Source organism: Salvelinus alpinus, chromosome 21 (assembly GCF_045679555.1).
Source record: "Salvelinus alpinus chromosome 21, SLU_Salpinus.1, whole genome shotgun sequence".
NCBI lineage: Eukaryota > Metazoa > Chordata > Actinopteri > Salmoniformes > Salmonidae > Salvelinus > Salvelinus alpinus.
Genome location: NC_092106.1, coordinates 14,038,054 through 14,058,022, shown reverse-complemented (window position 1 = coordinate 14,058,022; position 19,969 = coordinate 14,038,054). Strand labels below are relative to the sequence as shown.

At 42.5% G+C, this 19,969-nt stretch overlaps 1 protein-coding gene across 3 annotated transcripts in view; it reads left to right on the top strand.

Annotated features, from left to right (window-relative positions):
- The window catches only part of LOC139548545 (ras GTPase-activating protein 2-like), a 53,181-nt gene extending 35,671 nt beyond the window's left edge, over nucleotides 1-17,510 (top strand). For all 3 annotated transcript variants that reach the window (XM_071358254.1, XM_071358253.1, XM_071358255.1), the window contains 5 exons: nucleotides 10,010-10,092; nucleotides 10,452-10,660; nucleotides 12,436-12,539; nucleotides 12,860-13,037; nucleotides 13,195-17,510. In XM_071358254.1, the coding sequence (XP_071214355.1) occupies nucleotides 10,010-10,092; nucleotides 10,452-10,660; nucleotides 12,436-12,539; nucleotides 12,860-13,037; nucleotides 13,195-13,225 (605 nt within the window). In that variant the 3' untranslated portion in view covers nucleotides 13,226-17,510. The remainder of the gene's footprint in view (nucleotides 1-10,009; nucleotides 10,093-10,451; nucleotides 10,661-12,435; nucleotides 12,540-12,859; nucleotides 13,038-13,194) is intronic.
- The last annotated feature ends 2,459 nt before the right edge of the window (nucleotides 17,511-19,969 follow it).

Sequence of the window (19,969 nt, the reverse complement as noted above, 5' to 3'; positions counted from 1 at the left end):
CCCTTTCTCTATTTCTGATGTCCATCCAGTTTGATTTGTAACTGTGCTATTTCACAAAATTTCTAAACCTATATCCATTTTACAGACCCCGTATGTTTTACATCGGTTATCTTGTTATTAGTCCCACCCTTCAGCTCCCTTCAACCACTCCCATCCATCTCTTAACACCATCCATTTTGGATTCCAATTTGCCATATATTTTTCAACTGTGCTGTGATGCTTCACAAAAGTACTGAACCTTTCTATTCTCATAACTTTTACAGATTGTAAATTAAAAATAAACATTTTTGATAAAATAAATATTATATTATTGATTGTTTGACTATGGCTTTTCAAATCACCCTGTATTGCTATCTGTAGCATTAGTTATAGGCAAATGTTGCAATTCTTCAGCCATTCCTGGACCTGTGACCAAAAACGAGCTACATATGGACAATACCAAAATAAATGATCTAATGACTCTGCCTCCTCACAGCAAAATCTGCAGAGCTGGGAAGATTGTATCCCCCATATATATATATATATATACACTGCTCAAAAAAATAAAGGGAACACTTAAACAACACAATGTAACTCCAAGTCAATCACACTTCTGTGAAATCAAACTGTCCACTTAGGAAGCAACACTGATTGACAATACATTTCACATGCTGTTGTGCAAATGGAATAGACAAAAGGTGGAAATTATAGGCAATTAGCAAGACACCCCCAATAAAGGAGTGGTTCTGCAGGTGGTGACCACAGACCACTTCTCAGTTCCTATGCTTCCTGGCTGATGTTTTGGTCACTTTTGAATGCTGGCGGTGCTTTCACTCTAGTGGTAGCATGAGACGGAGTCTACAACCCACACAAGTGGCTCAGGTAGTGCATTTCATCCAGGATGGCACATCAATGCGAGCTGTGGCAAGAAGGTTTGCTGTGTCTGTCAGCGTAGTGTCCAGAGCATGGAGGCGCTACCAGGAGACAGGCCAGTACATCAGGAGACGTGGAGGAGGCCGTAGGAGGGCAACAACCCAGCAGCAGGACCGCTACCTCCGCCTTTGAGCAGGAGGAGCACTGCCAGAGCCCTGCAAAATGACCTCCAGCAGGCCACAAATGTGCATGTGTCTGCTCAAACGGTCAGAAACAGACTCCATGAGGGTGGTATGAGGGCCCGACGTCCACAGGTGGGGGTTGTGCTTACAGCCCAACACCGTGCAGGACGTTTGGCATTTGCCAGAGAACACCAAGATTGGCAAATTCGCCACTGGCGCCCTGTGCTCTTCACAGATGAAAGCAGGTTCACACTGAGCACATGAGCACATGTGACAGACGTGACAGAGTCTGGAGACGCCGTGGAGAACGTTCTGCTGGCTGCAACATCCTCCAGCGTGACCGGTTTGGCGGTGGGTCAGTCATGGTGTGGGGTGGCATTTCTTTGTGGGGCCGCACAGCCCTCCATGTGCTCGCCAGAGGTAGCCTGACTGCCATTAGGTACCGAGATGAGATCCTCAGACCCCTTGTGAGACCATATGCTGACACATGCACATTTGTGGCCTGCTGGAGGTCATTTTGCAGGGCTCTGGCAGTGCTCCTCCTGCTCAAAGGCGGAGGTAGCGGTCCTGCTGCTGGGTTGTTGCCCTCCTACGGCCTCCTCCACGTCTCCTGATGTACTGGCCTGTCTCCTGGTAGCGCCTCCATGCTCTGGACACTACGCTGACAGACACAGCAAACCTTCTTGCCACAGCTCGCATTGATGTGCCATCCTGGATGAAATGCACTACCTGAGCCACTTGTGTGGGTTGTAGACTCCGTCTCATGCTACCACTAGAGTGAAAGCACCGCCAGCATTCAAAAGTGACCAAAACATCAGCCAGGAAGCATAGGAACTGAGAAGTGGTCTGTGGTCACCACCTGCAGAACCACTCCTTTATTGGGGGTGTCTTGCTAATTGCCTATAATTTCCAACTTTTGTCTATTCCATTTGCACAACAGCATGTGAAATGTATTGTCAATCAGTGTTGCTTCCTAAGTGGACAGTTTGATTTCACAGAAGTGTGATTGACTTGGAGTTACATTGTGTTGTTTAAGTGTTCCCTTTATTTTTTTGAGCAGTGTATATAACATTCTATTGGTTGCAAGAATTTTGTATGGTAATTTAAATTGAAAAATGTGAAGTTTTGAATCCGGCGTTATTTTGCGTATCAATTCATAAACCATGTGCCATGGAATGTGTACATCGCAAATCGCAAAAATTTTGCAATTTATATGGCACAGCTGTCAGTTTTTTGGTCCTTAAATGAAATTGGTATATATTTTTATTTATCACACTTTTCTTTAACTATTTATGTTCTTTAATACAGGCCCGACATACAAGTTCCTTACTTTTTTCACCTTCTACTTGCCTCTTCCATTTTTGTGGTAATGCTGCAATTAATTGGTTGTAATTTTGGGTAGAGCAGATTTTCCATATGTCTTTGTTAGCTGCATTTGTGACAACTCCACCTGTCCTATTTATGACTGAAATTGCAACCAACTTTCTAAGGCTTGTTTAAAAAAATAATGATATTTTGGAGATGATTTCCTCTTCAAACAACCGAAAGTGAGCAGGTGTAATCTGAATAAAGGGGAAAAGGGCCCTTCTTGAACATAGGATGAGACATTCCTACCAATTTACTAGAGAACCAGTTTGGATTTAAGTATAACTTTTGTATGACTGATGCCTTTAGTGAGAGGTCTAATGCTTTAATATTTAATCATTTCTGCCCTCCAAATTCATATTCGTTATATAAATAGGCCCTTTTTAATTTTGTCTGGTTTGCCGTTCCAAATAAAATTTAATATTTTTTGTACATATAATTTTAAAAGCAGGTCACTAGGTGTAGGCAAACCCATAAGGAAAATAGGTAAACTGTGATATGACTAAAGAGTTAATCAGGGTTATTTTTCCACAAATAGATATGATCTTGCTACCAAGGAAAGGAAAATACCTATCTATTTTTGCTAACTTCCTATAAAAATGTATTGGAGTGAGATAATTTCTTTCTTTTGGGATTTGTATAGCGAGTATGACCACCTCAATTTAATTTGGATCATATACAAGACATCTGTGTTGGCTGCATTGTTTGTTGTAATTTAAGACTCTAGATTTCAGGAAATGGAAGTTACAGGTTTTTCAAAACAATTGCCTACAATTCCTTCTGAGAGAGTCTTCTGCCAATATCATTATTAGGCAAAATAATCAGCATTTGCCTATGATTTGAGTAGTATACCTCCAGTCCAAGTCAAGTACAGCTTGCCTCCTTTGGGTCTGTCAAGTTGGGACTGCAAAGCCAAACCATGTTCAAGTCAAGTTTTGTGATCTGCTTGGACTTTGTCATACCTTTCCGATCTCTTGGTCCTATGAAAGCGAATAGCAGCCAAATGGTTCAGGCCATACTATACTGTACATGGTATGATAGCCTGGACGTTGCACAAAGCAATGAGCCGACGGTCTTGTGTAACACAGTTTTTTCCCCCCTCTAATTATTGTGTAAATGTCAAATGATTTTTCAATCTGTTACGTAAATTGCTTGGAACGGGCCCCAGCCAAATCCAACCTTTTCGTTCAGTTACTGCTGCTCCCAGTTCCCTGGCACACACTACCAAAACTGTTCCCTCATCCACTCTGCTGTGTCGATTTGGGTGTGTGTGTCAGGGGGCTGAGGTGTGTGTGGTGAGGTAATATTCATAATGGATTTTATATACAGTGCATTCGGGAAGTATTCAGACCCCTTGACTTCTTCCACATTTTGTTACATGACAGCCTTATTCTAAAATGTATTAAAAAAAAAAATCCTCATCAATCTACACACCATACCCTATAATGACAAAGCGAAAACAGGTTTAAGCATTTTTACGTGTGTGTGCATGCATGCATGCATACATACATATTTTGGGGTCACTTAGAAATGTCCTTGTTTTTTAAAGAAAAACACTATTTTTTTGTCCATTTAAAATAACATAAAATTGATCAGAAATACAGTGTAGACATGGTTAATGTTGTAAATGACTATTGTAGCTGGAAATGGCAGATTTTTTCTACATTGGTGTACAGAGGCCCATTATCAGCAACCATCACTCCTGTGTTCCAATGGCACGTTGTTAGCTAATCCAAGTTTATCAGTTTAAAAGGCTAATTGATCATTAGAAAACCCTTTTGCAATTATGTTAGCACAGCTAAAAACTGTTGTGCATATTTAAAGAAGCAATACAACTGGCCTTCTTTGGACTAGTTGAGTATCTGGAGTGTCAGCATTTGTGGGTTCGATTACAGGCTCAACATGGCCAGAAACAAAACACTTTCTTCTGAAACTCGTCAGTCTATTCTTGTTCTGAGAAATGAAGGCTATTCCATGCGAGAAATTGCCAAGAAACTGAAGATCTCTTACAACACTGTGTATTACTCCCTTCACAGAACAGTGCAAACTGGCTCTAGCCAGAATAGAAAGAGGAGTGGGAGGCCCCAGTGCACAACTGAGCAAGAGGACAAGTACATTAGTGTCTAGTTTGAGAAACAAACGCCTCACAAGTCCTCAATTAGCAGCTTCATTAAATAGTACCAGCAAAACACCAGTCTCAACGTCAACAGTGAAGAGGTGACTCTAGACACTCTGATTTAGGTCGAAACAGACAACACTCATGGACATTTCGCAACATCTAGTTAGTTTGTCTTGGCAAATTAACATTGGGTTGTTATTTTACCTGACATGCATATGGTCCTCTTTTTACCTGGGTCTTTGTAGAATTTTGACCCGGAGTCATACAAAATTGTATGTTTCGTTACTCCGATTAATCCACAGATTTAAAAGGGAAATCTAGTTCGTTTTTTAGTAAGTTATATTTCATCTCTCCCTGTTTGTCTTACAAACCTACATGGATGCTTGAATCTTCCTGATGTTACATACGGAGGGGACTTAGTGCTAGGCTACTCAGACAATTGTTTACACGCACAAGCGGTGTGGTTGAAATTATTCAATAACAAAGTTGAGTATTAAATGCAACTTTTAATGATATTGGAAAATTATTGATTCAGATACAAGGCTAAAGCTTAGGTTACAAGTTATCACCTGCATTAACAAAGCCATCACCTACAGAGAGATGAACCTGGAGAAGAGTCCCCTAAGCAAGATGGTCCTGGTGCTCTTTTCACAAACACAAACAGACCCCACAGAGCTTCAGGACAGCAACACAATTAGACCCAACCAAATCATGAAAAAATAAAAAGATAATTATTTCCAACGTGTCAAGTAATTAACTAGCCAGTGCGTGTGCTTGGCCAATGAGCGCGTTCTTATAAGACGTAGCGAGGACGCGCACTTTGAAAGGAGGGAGTAGTGTAACGACCCTGGGTTTATAAGTGCGGATATCTATCTGCCGCTTGAGCATGCTTTTGCGGTACAGTCGATAGCGCGCTGGACTTCGGGCTAGAAGGTCGAGGGTTCGAGCTTGTTTCATGTTGATAAAAGCAGTGGCATGTATTAATGGTTGCCAAGCAAAGCCAGGCTTTTGACCAAGAAAATGGACCAATATATATATATTTTATAATAATAATGTACCTTTGGTCTCGGTTTCATAATTTCCCTTCAATTCGCGAGAGGCTGAATGTATCTCACAAGAGAACGCATCCGAGTGAGCGAAACCATGCCCCTCTACGTGTAGGCCACCGATCTGATGCTGTCTGGTCCAAACGAGTATGGCATTGTTGCTGTCCGTATCATTGAATCCAAGGGGAGCCAGCAAGCATTTGGCCTCCCTTGATTCAAAAAAAATTAGTCGCTAGCTAGCTAAAATTGTACCCTTTCCTAAATTAGCCTTGGATGGAGATGGGGATTTGGACTTGCGGTTTTACTTAATTCTCCGTATAACGGCGATTCTGATCCAACCATTAATTCATACATTGTTGTGCCCCTGGCCTAAGAGGGTGGAAGTTCAATGTGTAGCTAGATCCTAGCTAGTGTTAACTAGCTAACGTTGGCCATGAATGGAATTTAGGCTAGCGAGCAAGCATTTTAGCCAGGTAACCTAGGACAACAAAAAATAAAAGCGTGTATTGTATCACAGAGTGATAGACCGTTTCGTCAACATGAAACGGAGGAGGATAACATTGGCGTGTCTCTACAAGTAATGAGTTAACATGTTTTTCTACTTGCACGAACGCGCACACAGAAATCAAAACCATTGACAGCTAAATTGTTTTGGGTATTTTTAGTTGTCATTGTATTAGACTAAGCAGAGGTGGTTTGATGATGTTGAAATGGTGCTGGAATAGAGGCAGCTCCTGTTTACTTTGCGACTTGCGGTAACTCTCTGTGGTTCTAAATCAATAGTTCCCAGTGGTTTTACACACCGCTACTGCATAAAAGTGAGGTTGGGGATTGGGCTTTCCTACACGTGTATCTGTGCTTGCAACTGTATGTTTGTGAACGGTACCGTTTGCTTGCTTGTTTGTGTGTCTGTCCGTGTTTTTTGAAACTTTGTTTATGTAAATCCCGGCCTCGACTCAGGGCAATGGGCCCTAAAGCTCCAGCCACTCCTTCTACTCCTTGTCTCACTCTTTCTCAAGTATTGGAGCTATGTAAACTCACATGAATTTTTTGAAGAAAGAATCTGCTCTAGATCCAATCTTTTTAGTCGGGTCCTGGTCTCCTGCGTGTGCTCCCAACTGCTTACAAGCTACCAACTCCTTCATCGCCATGTCAACAGTCAGTCTGGACACATTTAATTATCAATTTATTTTGTTTTTATTGGAAAGCGGGAACACCCGCTGTCAGCGTGTGCATCCATCTTGAATTCCATAGGGAGGTTTTTCATTGAACCAGGATGCACTTGAAACCCATGGTTTGATAAGAAACATGGAGCATGTGAACAACTGCAATTTAAATGTTTATTTAATCATATCAAAGTACATATTTGGTGAAGGAGCCAACTTCCTGATGTTAATTTATCATATTTAGCATTGGTTTGGGAGATTGTAGATTTGTATTCTATACTCCCACAACATACTTCTAACTCATTCCTCCACAATCACATGACTTAGATGTTAAACATGCATGCACATTACATTGGGTATCTGTGTTTTTTGTGTGTTTGTGTTTTGAGTGGTCTCTGGAGCTGTGCTCTGCCACTACAGTGCTGGCTCTCCTACAGCAGAACAGGCAGACAGATGGGGCCTCTTGGTTGGTGTCAAACTTTTTTTTAACCTTTATTTAACTAGGCAAGTCAGTTAAGAACAAATTCTTATTTACAATGACGGCCTACGATGGAACTGCCTTGTTCAGGGGCAGAACGACAGATTTTTACCTTGTCAGCTTGGGGATTCGATCCAGCAAGCTGACAAGGTAAAAATCTGTTGTTCACTCTAAATCGAATCAAACTTTATTTGTCACATGCGCCGAATACAACAGTGCAGTTCAAGAAGAGTAAAGAAAAATATGTACAAAGTAACAATAACGAGGCTATATGTAGGTAGGGGTGAAGTGACTATGCATAGATCATAAACAGCGAGTAGCAGCAGTGTACAGAACAAATGGAGGGGTGGGTGTCAATGGAAATAGTCCAGTGGCCATTTGATTAATTGCTCAGCAGTCTTATGGCTTGGGGGTAGAAGCTGTTAAGGAGCTTTTTGGTACTAGACTTGGCGCTCCGGTACCGCTTGCCGTGCGGAGGCAGAGAGAACAGTCTATGACTTGGATGACTGGAGTCTCTGACAATTTTATGGGCTTTCCTCTGACACCGCCTATTATATAGGTCCTGGATTGCAGGAAGCTTGGCCCCAGTGATGTACTGGGCTGTACGCACTACCCTCTGTAGCGCCTTACGGTCAGATGCCCAGCAGTTGCCATACCTGGCGGTGATGCAACTGGTCAGGATGCTGTCGATGGTGCAGCTGTAGAAATGTTTGACGATCTGGGGACCCATGCCAAATCTTTTCAATCACCTGAGGGGGAATAGGTTTTGTTGTGCCTTCACGACTATCTTGGTGTGCTTGGACCATGTTAGTTTGTTGGTGATGTGGACGCCAAGGAACTTGAAGCTGTTAATTGGGGCCTGTTCTGCACGCCTTTTCCTGTAGTCCACGATCAACTCCTTTGTCTTGCTCACATTAAGGGAGAGGTTGTTGTCCTGGCACCACACTGCCAGTTCTCTGACCTCCTCCCTATAGGCTGTCTCATCGTTGTTGGTAATCAGGCCTACCACTGTTGTGTCGTCAGCATACTTAATGATGTTGTTGGAGTCGTGTTTGGCCACGCAGTCGTGAGTGAACAGGGAGGGGACGAAGTACACACCCCTGAGGGGCCCCAGTGTTGAGGATCAGCGTGGCAGACATTTTGTGGATCTGTTGGGGTGGTATGCGAACTGGAGTGGGTCTAGGGTATCCAGGAGGATGTTGTTGATGTGAGACATGACCAGCTTTTCAAAGCACTTCATGGCTACCTACGTGAGTGCTACGGGGCGGTAATCATTTAGGCAGGTTACCTTTGCTTCCTTGGGCACAGGTGGTGTGCCCAAGGAAGCACACCACCTGTGTGGTCTGCTTGAAACAGGTGGTCTGCTTGAAACATGTGGATATTACAGACTCTGTCAGGGAGAGGTTGAAAATGTCAGTCAAGGCACTTGCCAGTTGGTCCGCGCATGTTTTGAGTACACGTCCTGGTAATCCAGCTGGCCCCGCGGCTTTGTGAACGTTGACCTGTTTAAAGGTCTTGCTCACGTCGGCTGCCAAGAGCGTTAGACAGTGACAAAAACAGGGTTTGGGAGGTGCAGCTGAACCACCATGACATCAGGAAGCACTTGGGCTCTGGTGGTGCTGTTTTCAGGGCTTGGTAATAGTCGGTGCCAAAAAGGTTTGAAAGGCTTTTTGGAGGTTGTGAACTAAGTCTCCTGTTGCTGTAAGTATTTAATGTGACTCATAACTTGAGTATTTGTTTCAATTTCTAATGGAATGGAGAAGGACGGGGGTCGATGTCAAGGGATTATGATGGTTTGGTATGCACATTTATCATTATGATCCCTGCAGATGGAACTAACCACTAGGACTACGTCTCAAATGGTAACCAATTCCATAGGGCTCTGGTCAAAAGTAGTGTGCACTATGTAGGGATGAGGGTGCCATTTGGGGCGCACACTATCTGTGTGTCCCCCTAGGCTAAAGTGTGGCTGGGTTCATTTTCAGACTAGTAGTGTGTCTGTGATTATTCTCCCATGTTTTTCTCATAATATTGGCAGGAGGTTTCAGTAAAATTGTGACGAGAACCATCGATCAGAATGTTAAGATCTGCATCTGGTTGGCTAGACATATTTTTTATTTAACTTAGCTAAGTGTGTGTGCGTGTGAGAGACTAAACTGGAAGGCAGAAGATATGCAGAGAATCAGATAGTGCTGGAGGTATGAGGGGTAGGGCCAGGGGGTGCCTCGGCCTGGAAATGCGGAGGAGGAAGGTGGCAGGCAGAGAAAGGAGCTCCCGCTTAAATGAGAGATTGAGATGGCAACATTCATCACATACCCAATGCACCTGGATTCACATATGCAAGGGAGAGAGAAGGAAGGGGGAGGGACTGTGTGTGTGCGGTGAAGTATCATCAGTGGATCAGACACTTCACTCTATCAGCTAGATAAAGGGAAGGAGTGTGAGCTGATGGGTGGAGAGTGAAGAGAGACCAATGGCAGGAGCTGATACAGAGACTGCTTTTATAACTGTATATGGTTTGTGTGTTTTGGCCCAGCTATTGTCAGACACAGCGATGGAAATGGTTGTCTATCGAGTTTAAAGACTGTTCTCTATTTTTGTTGGAAGAGGTGGTGTGAAATGTAATGCTGCACATCTTCTAGTAGTCAAGGGTCAGATGGTTTAAGACCTCAATGTTCCTCCTAGTGATGCAGCTTGACCAAGACATGAGTGCTAGGGGTGCACATAAGGGTAAGAGTCCAATGTAGACATTTTGTGTGTGTGAGTATATTTAACATTTCTTTTTCTTTCTGTTTTCCAAGGGAAAGAAGCACTCTGCATTATCCCAGTGAAGAATATCCGGGCTGTGGAGAAACTGTACGAAAGTGCCTTTAACCGCAAAAATGTAAGCAGGACTTTCTTTGTCTGATGTGGTCTGTTTAGAGCCAGGAGTTTTACCCTGGTCCCCTACCTGACCAGTAAATGGTCAAGCACAGTTAAACTATAGGCTAATGCAAGGGCCCAGAGGTTTTCCTGGTCAGGTCAAAATATCAGGAAAAAGTCCTTTGGTTCTGTGTAAGTTGTGAGGGGAAGTTCTTTGAGTTTACGCATTGAATTTGAACAGAAACATATGTGGACTATGAGTGTTTGTTACTCAAAAAAAACGTAATTGTCCGCAAAGGGCAATTCATTTGCACCATATTGACAGCCTGTCAGATATTTTGTTTGTGTGTGTGTTATTGACAACCCCTCTCCCCTTTTTAGATGTTCCAGGTGCTCCACAATGAGAAGCCACTGTACGTGCAGGCAGGGAATTGCGTGGAGGCCAGTGAGTGGGTGGAGGTGCTGAGCCAAGTGAGCCGCTGTAACCCGGACCGCCTGGGCACCTTCCACCCCTCGGCCTACGTGTCGGGGGCCTGGCTCTGCTGCAGGAGCCTGAGCGACAGCCAGCCGGGCTGCAAGCCCTGCACACCGTGAGTACTCACCCGTGAATCTCAAACCAACCTCTACTAGTCCCTAGGTCAGCGTTCCCCAATAGCATTATATAAAATTCACCAGGAAATGACCTCAGTGATTTATTTTTATTTTTTTTGTAAATCTGTTCGACAAGTATCACCACACATAAATAGAGGGACATACAGTGAGCTGCAAAAGTATTGGGACAGTGACACATTTTGTTGTTTTGTCTATGTACTCCCGCACTTTGGATTTGAAATGATACAATGGCTATATGAGGTTAGACTGTCGGCTTTAATTTGAGGGTATTGTCATCCATAGTGGGTGAACAGTTTAGAAATTACAGCACTTTGTGTACATAGTCTCCCCATTTTTAGGGAACCAAAAAGTATTGGGCCAAATTCACTGATGTGTATTAAAGTAGTAAAAAGTTAAGTCTTTGGTCCCATATTCATAGCACACAATGACTACATCAAGCTTGTGACTGTACACATTTGTTGGATGCATTTGCTGTTTGTTTTATTGTAAATAAGAACATCATACATTAATGTGGATGCTACCATGATTATGGATAATCCTGTATGAATCGTGAATAATGATGAGTGAGGAAGTTACAGAGGCATAAATATCATACCCCCCTGTTATTGTAACCTCACCTGTTATTGTAATAGTGAGAGGTTAGCATGTTTTGGGGGTATGATATTTGTGTAACTTTCTCGCTCCTCAATATGCACGATTCATTCAGGGGTATCCGTAGTAATGGTAGCATCCACATTAATGTAGATGTGTTTTACAATAAAAGTGACTCTAAAATGACAGCAATTATTTATTTCTATTGGGCACAAAATAATCTGAAACACAACCAAAACAAGCAGCAAATGCATCCAACAAGTTTGTAGAGTCACAAGCTTGATGTGGCCATTGTGTGCTAGGAATATGGGACCAAATACTAAACTTTTGGCTTCTTTAATACATGTATAAGTGAATTTGTCCCAGTACGTTTGGTCCCCTGAAATGGGGTGGACTATGTACAGAAAGTGTTGTGATTTCTAAACGGTTCACCCAATATGGATGAAAATACCCTCAAATGAAAGCTCACAGTCTGTAAATAAATCCAAAGTGCTGGAGAACAGAGAAAAAACAGTTGTCACTGTCCCAATACTTTTGGAGCTCACTGTATGTGAATGTTTCTGAATTTAATCAATGTTTGACATTATTCTTGGGACACTTGTACAAATGATTTATAACTATGTTCCGGCCCCCGACCGTCCGCTCAAGGAATGAATGTAATTGGGGACCTCTGCCCTAGGTGCTTGTGTAGATCGGGTAGGTTTGTATAGATGCATGGTTCATTTAATTTATTTTCAGTCAATTCATTGTGATGGCTAAAAATACATTTTGTAACTGCGGAAAGTAAGTCTGATTTACTCCTGGGCTACAGCAGCCAAATATTTGTTTATAGAACTTAAAAAGAGTTGAGCATAGAACATTTTTATATGGTTCATAGTTCTATCTTGCTCTCTGATCGGCCAGGTGGAATTTGCCATATTTTGTGTACTGATGCTATCCTTCCCTCTCAGATCAACACAAGTTCCTAGAAGATAGAGGCTGCTTCCTCAAAGAAATTGACCGTATCAGAATCACTGCCTACTTGTATCAGACACCTGAGTCTTATTCAATAGGGTGCACGTAGCGAAATTGGACAATTCCAGCACGCGTTATTGGATAATTCCAGGTTTTCTGTTTTCTTCCATTTGGTGCCTAATGAACATGACCCTGTCTTCTCTCCCAGTACCTTGTTGGCTAACCTGCAGCTGGACATCGACTGTGACCGCGAGACGGAGAGAATCTTCTCCCTCCTCACCTCCAGCTACTCCAAGCTGCAGAAGATGGAAGGCAAGTGGGATTCTACCAGTCAATCGCCCAACTCTCACACAAATTAATATAAAAAGTATTCTTATCACAATAGATTATTTCTATAGTGGCTTATTGCATGAGGCATTTTCTCTTGAACCGTACGTACCCTGCTGGCTCAGATATTTTATTTTCACATTGTCCTTTCCAGCTCGGTTCCTGCAACTATTGTGTATGACTAACCAGGCTAGTACAGCTCGGATTGCCTTGCCTCAGTTTGGCCCTTTAGTGGGAATCTGGCAACAGTAGCTTGGTGTGATAGCCTGTGATGATGACCTCATGTATCTGTCTCCTGTGATCAGATGCATGTGCCAGCATCGCTGTGTACCAGGGACCTCCGAGAGAGCAGGACGACTACTCCCTGTTCACCATCCAGGACCCCAAGGAGACATTCCACACAGTGCGGCAGATCACACACATTCTGGAGGAGCTGCAGAGAGAGCACGACACTCGCAGCGGCACCGCGCAGTACGGCAGCCAGTAAGTACACGCACGCACTCTCAAATACACACATACATATGTGTATACACGGACACTTATTCACATATACTCACACGCACACACACACATGGATACACACATATGCGTAGACAGCCACGTAAATATTTATCCTCTTTGCTTTTCTGTGTCTTTCTAGAGAGAATCCGATAGTTGGGAAGACATCCTAACCAGTCTACGTGGGTCTGTCTGGCCTGAGTTCAACACTGGAGCCCCAGGGTGGCACCGTCGGGATTGGCACTGAGGACGCTGCCTGCCTCCGCGAATACCAAGAACGCATTACCCCCAAGGTCGTGCTCTGCCCCCCCTTCCCACCGTCCAATAGAGGAAGTTAGAATTGTCACCTGACCCTGACCAGAAGCTCTCATTGGTTCAGAAGAGGAGACCATTAGTCGTTTAAAAAGAAATCTCTTTCCCCGTCTGTCTCCATCCCTCTCGTTCTCACACACCACTGCCCTAATCAGAGGAGTTATGTGCTTGCTCTCGTCTTCTACTTGATTTGCACAACAAAACTCAATCATTTCATTGAAACCTCCCCTTTTTCTACAGTTCGGTGAAGACCAGACAACATCATTAGTTGGTGTGTGTGTGTGTGTGTGTGAATAGGCTGCTAAAATTATCCCTTTTATACACTCAATGTTTTCGATCGTCAACCATCAAGATGAAGCTCTCAATCTCTTGGGGCTTCACTGTTTGACGTCCGTTTACGACTAAACCGCAAGCTGATTTTGTTTATCTAATTTTCTATGAAAGGGAATTTTTCTCCTTCCTCCTCCTCTACCCACCTCTATATTTTGTGCTTTGAACAAATGCAGGTGTTTCAGAGTACAGTTAAGTGGATGAAACCGATCTGCCTTATTTTTCTTAATGGATGTATGTGTAAAAGTCTCTCTTGCGTCCTCGGGTTAGGGAATAATGCCCAAGCACTTTACATATTTGGAATATTCCAGATGTCATCATTTTAGATACGTGGTATCAGTATACCCCCCACATTGATCAGTTAAATGATCTCGTTTACGTTCTCGTTTCCATTCCTGTACGATAACGTTTATAGCCTGTAGATTTTAATAGCTATTTTTCTTACACCAAAGATGAACATTTCGTAGGATCGACTTGAAAAAAAGGGTATAAATGTATTTTGAATACAGACTTTTTGAAAATGGAGAGAAATGCAGGATATATTTAGTTCATGTACATTTTGGTAAATGCATTGTTCCTCTTTTTAACAATGTAGACGATTTGATTGAGTAACATTCTAATGTTCTCTGGAAATGCAGAGGTACCGTGGTCGGTAGTCTAGAAATGTCTGTGACAACCGCTTCACCATGTAGTGATGTCACTGCATATCAATCACCATAAATGACAACAAGATAGACAATCCCCTTCACTTGCCAATCTAGCCCCTTAGATAGTCATCACTGTATCACTGGCCCACATTAACTAGTAGTCAAGATCAGGGATGATAGACGAGTTTCCCACTAGTACACTGAACAAAAACATAAATGCAAGATGGAACAATTTCAAAGATTTTACTGAGTTACGGTTCATATAAGGAAATCAGTCAATTGAAATGAATTCATTAGGCCCTAATCTATGGATTTCACATGACTGGGAATACAAATATGCATCTGTTGATCAGATACCTTTAAAAAAAAGAAGGTAGTTGCGTGGATCAGAAAACCAGTCAGTATCTGGTGGGACCACCATTTGCCTCATGCAGTGCGACAATTCTCCTTCACATAGAGTTTATCAGGCTGTTGATTGTGGAATGTTGCCCCACTCCTCTTTAATGGCTGTGCAAAGTTTCTGGATATTGGCGGGAACTGGAACACACTGTTGTACATGTCAATCCAGAGCATCGCAAACGTGCTCAATGAGTATGCAGGCCATGGAAGAACTGGGACATTTTCAGCTTCCAGGTAGTGTGAGCAGATCCTTGCGACATGGGGCCGTGCATTATGATGCTGAAACATAAGGTGATGGCAGCGGATGATTTGCACGACAATGGGCCTCAGGATTTCGTCACAGTACCTCTTGCATTTTATCGATGGGAATTTTAATGCATTGTGTTCGTTGTCCGTAGCTTATGCCTGCCCATACCAAAACCCCACCGCCACCTGTGGCACACATTTATATCAGCAAACCACTCACCCACATGACACCATACACATGGTCTACCATCTTCCCAGTACAATTGAAAACCAGGATTCAATCCATGAAAAGCACACTTCTCCAGCGTGCCAGTCGCCATCGAAGATGAGCATTTGCCCACAATTTGATGTCAAACTGCAGTCAAGTCAAGACCCTGTTGAGAATGAAGAGCACGCAGATGAGCTTCCATGAGATGATTTCTGGGTTTGTGCAGAAAGTCTTAGTTGTGCAAACCCACTGTTTCATCAACTCTCTGGGTGTCTTGTCTCAGACCATCCCGCAGGTGAAGAAGCCGGATGTGGAGGTCCTGAGCTTGCGTGGTTACACGTGGTCTGCGGTTGTGAGGCCGATTGGATGTATTGCCAAATTCTCGAAAACAACATTTTGGTAGAGAAATTAACATTAAATTCTCTGGCAACAGCTCTAGGGGTCATTCCTGCAGTCAGCATGCAGATTGCACGCTCTGTGGCATTGTGTTGTGTGATAAAACTGCACATTTTAGAGTGGCTTTTTATTGTCCCCAGCACAAAGTGCACCTGTGTAATGATCATGCTGTTTAATCCGCTTCTTGAAATGCCACACCTGTCAGGTGAATGGATTATCTTGGCAAAGGAGAAACACTCACTAACAGGGATGTAAAGAAAAGTATAAACAACATTTTAGAGACAAGCTTTTTGTGCATATGGGAAATATCTGGGATCTTTTATTTCAGCTCATGAAACATGGGACCAATACTTTACATGTTGCGTTTATATTTTTGTTCAGTGTAATTACGAGTTGGAGGGGCGTTCAAGTGGATTTTTCCCCCCCAGTCGTATGTGGTAAATGTCAAATCAAAGTTTTTATTTGTCACACACACAGATTCGCAGATGTTAAAGCAGGTCCAGTGAAATGCTTATAAAGGATGCAGGTCAGGGAAGTCTAATTTCTGGTGAGTGACCACCGATCTAATGTCCCAAAGTTGTTTTTGGTTGTAGGAAATAATATTACCTAATTCTACTAATTCTACTACCACTTGGTTATGAACACAGCATTAATCCACATAGTCGCACCGTTCTTTATCATTTATCAGTCAACCCGTAGGAACGACAGTGTGGAAACAGATGCCTAGAAACTTGAACTTGGATCAACAACAAGAAGGGAACGTGTAACACAGTTAGTACAGGGTTAACCATGTTTCAGATATATTTTTGTTTGGCTTGTGGAACTATTTGCTGTCAGAAGTTTTGTCTTTGGTCCGTCATATATTCCCAACATGCATGTCTTGTATATTTAACTGTATATATTTTTTTGAGTACATTTTGTATGTATGTTTTTTTTTAACACTGCAAAAAAATCTGTGTTGGTGTGTTACGGCACCTTGTTCTTTGTCTTCAGTGGTACTAGGAAGCTGGCTGCTTTTCATGTCACAGAGAGTCTAATGTATGGTAGCTTGCTGCGGAGTCTACATCTATAGCTTATGCAACGTTACAGAATTTAACGTTGTCTGGAACACCAGGGTCGTGTTCATTACAGCACACAGCGGAAAACTTTTTGAAACTTTTTGCAATGGATAAAGAAAATGAGCATCTACCTGTTTGTCTGTTTTCTTGCGTTTGGTGCCTAATGAACACAACCCAGGTTAGGTCCCACCTGACTTTGTTTGTCAGCGGTGTTGCTGAAGGCTCTTGGCCTCATGGTTCTTGTCCTTTGTCAGCCTATTCTAATGTGTAGGTAAAGATGTCATGATTGAGCTTGTTGGTTCATTTGTTTTCTTTCACCAATCTCAAACGGTTTTCAATCATAAGGGAATTTTCAATCACCGCATCATCTCCTCACCTTACCTTTGACAGTCAGACGTTTTATCCTGATGTATCTTTAACGTTGTCGGAACCTTTTTTTAGAGCCATGAGAAGCAGGCCTTTACTAACCCCCCCCCCCCCCCCCCCAAGGGAACAAGGATTATCAGAAACATGTCTTACATTGTTGTGTGTGTGTGTGTGTAGCCCATTTAACAATTCAACAAAACATGGGAAGTCGAGTGATGGTTAACAGTCAATCCCTCGACAGGCCTTCATGTGAACAGTATCTGTGAATTCATCGCCATGACATAATCAGCAGTCTTTTGAATGTTAAATTCAATCATTGCAAAGAGAATCGGTTATTTTCATATTTCACCCCTGTAAACCTACAGGAATGGAGTACATATTTTTGTTATTTAATTATTATAATTTTTTCCACAACCAGAAAGTCAAATTATGTCTCCTGTTTTTTTGATTTGTTCATTTGAAATAATTTACAATAAACATGTTGCCAACCCTTTCACTTCAGGTGTGTGGTCTTTACTAAATGTCAGCTCTAGGGGAGGCGGAGTAGAGTAGAAACATTAGCCTGGACCCAGATCTGTTTGTAACACCTTGCCATCTCCTATGGTCATTGGAGTTGGTAAGATGGCACAAACAGATATGGAACCAAGCTATAAAGACATTGGGGGGAGAACACAAGAAGGGGCTATATTATTTAGCAGGTTGCTGTTTTATTGGGATGAGTTTTGTTCTGGAGGCAGAACTGAGCGATTTCCGCTAGATGGGCCAGCTGCATAGTCAAAATAGGCTAGATTGTAAAAAATAAATAAAATGAGTTTATTGGTCAGAGTTTTAGGTTAGGATTAGCAGTGTGGTTAAGGTTGGGTTTAAAATCAGATTGTATGACTTTGTGGCTGACCGCTAGTGACCACTGAAGAGCTGCCTGCAGAACTAGATTCATGACACAATGCTAACCTTCTATCCTTTTCATGAGACCATTAGAGAGCTGTACAGTCAACCAGCCAACAGTGTATACTGAACTCTGCGATGTAGAAGTTGTTTTCCGTTTGGGAAATCGGTTTACTATTGCAGCACTTCACATGGAACAACTAATCATCCGCAAACCATAAAGCAATTTTTTTTCCTTCCCAGTTATTGCCTCTGTCACTTCAGTGGACTCATCTCAATAAGAATGACTTGAAGAACGTCTGTGGCATGTTGGATTTAAGTCTCTTCCCCCAGATTTTCTCTAGCTTTTGGATGTACTGTAGATATGCTGTAATGTAGATTCATAAATCAGTCTGTGTAGATCAGGGGTGCCCAAACCTTTGGACTTGGAAACCCCTTAAACATGGTTTATCGATATATAAGATCATTCTGGAAGACTGGCAAGCCCAATCTAATTTTGTTGGGGGCCATGTTCGGCCCGCAGGCCTGACTTTGGATGGCCCTGCTGTAGATAAAGAGGGCGAGACGAGGAATAGTGTGATAGCCCGCCTCCCCTGTCCTAACCAAGGACTGCCCATGTGCACAACAGCATAAGTTACTCTTTAGCCCTGCTACCCTTTTCAAGCACCAGCTGCATTCTCCTGAAGGCACATATTGGACTGTCACTTTTGATAACTTCCGTGACCAAAAAGTACATCTTAATACATTAAACTGTGTGAAGACAAAGACCGTTCTCTTTACACAACAAAGTTGGAACTGATTAACTTTAAGTAAGAACATTTAAGTCAGAACATATGCTGGCTGTTTTCTTCATTTGTTTTGTCCCTGGCATCGCACATTGCTTTGATGTGTTACTTCGATGTCGACCACATAGTGTGAGACTTCTCAATTTCCACCTGCAATCTACAATTCCCCTGCAGATTGACACCAGTCTTGCTTTTCAAATGAAAGGACGCATGTAATATCAAAAACATGTCGGAACAAATCTCTTTATGATGCCAGAGCATGGCTTACGAAGGATTTGGAAAAATACTTCGCGTTTCTACCGAGCCATCCCTTTTCTGACGCCAAACCAATTCCTTAAATAGACCATTGAGATTCAAGTGCTTTAAAAAAAAAAATTACACTTGCCAAGAACAATGACTTTAAAAGGGGTCAGTGTTCCCTCTCTGTTTGGACCAAAGAATGACATAATAGCGTCTGTGGTTTGGACACTATCTGACACACACAAACACACACACCTTGACCCAGACATTGATCTCCCCATCATGGTTTATTTTGTTGGCTCATCTCCATCCTTATCTGCCAGGACCAGGTTTGCCAAACTCTGGGAAAGAGACCAATTTCTCAAGACTTCTCAGCTTCCCTGTATATCTTGTCTCGTCAGGTGATGCTCCAGCCCAGTACATAGCCTAGAGGGCCAGACGAAGGACCAGGACCAAAGAATCGGACTTGAGACGAGCATACAACATAAACCCCTCAAGGAACGTCTGGTTAAGAGAATCAAACACCCCAAAGGACAGTGAAAAGAAGTAGACGTAAGTAGATTGTTTGCATGGAAGAGGTTAGTGCTAGCACTGCTGACCCTAGGGATGTGGGTTCATCCAACGCTTGAACGGATGCTGGAGGCAAGAGACGAAACAATTACATTATTTTACTTTATGATTCTACTCACACAGGGTTGGGGAGTAACTGATTGCATGTAATCTGATTACAAAACGGTATCAGTTACGGTACCAACAAAAATATTTGAATCAGATTACAGATACTTTTGAAAAAGTAGATTACTTCTTGGATTACTTGTCAATTCAGAAAGGACGTGTGTGAAAAAAATATGTGACACTTTCTGTTTTCTCAATGACATTCAATTCAGCATTGAAAAAGGGTGCAAGTTTGTTTGTTCCAGCTGAGCGAGTCTGACCACAAATCAGAGACCACTAGGATGACACACCAAATGCATTTGATGGATCTTTTTTGTCTTCAAATACCTCTTAAGGGGAAAGTAATACAAAAGTAACAAAGTAATCAGAT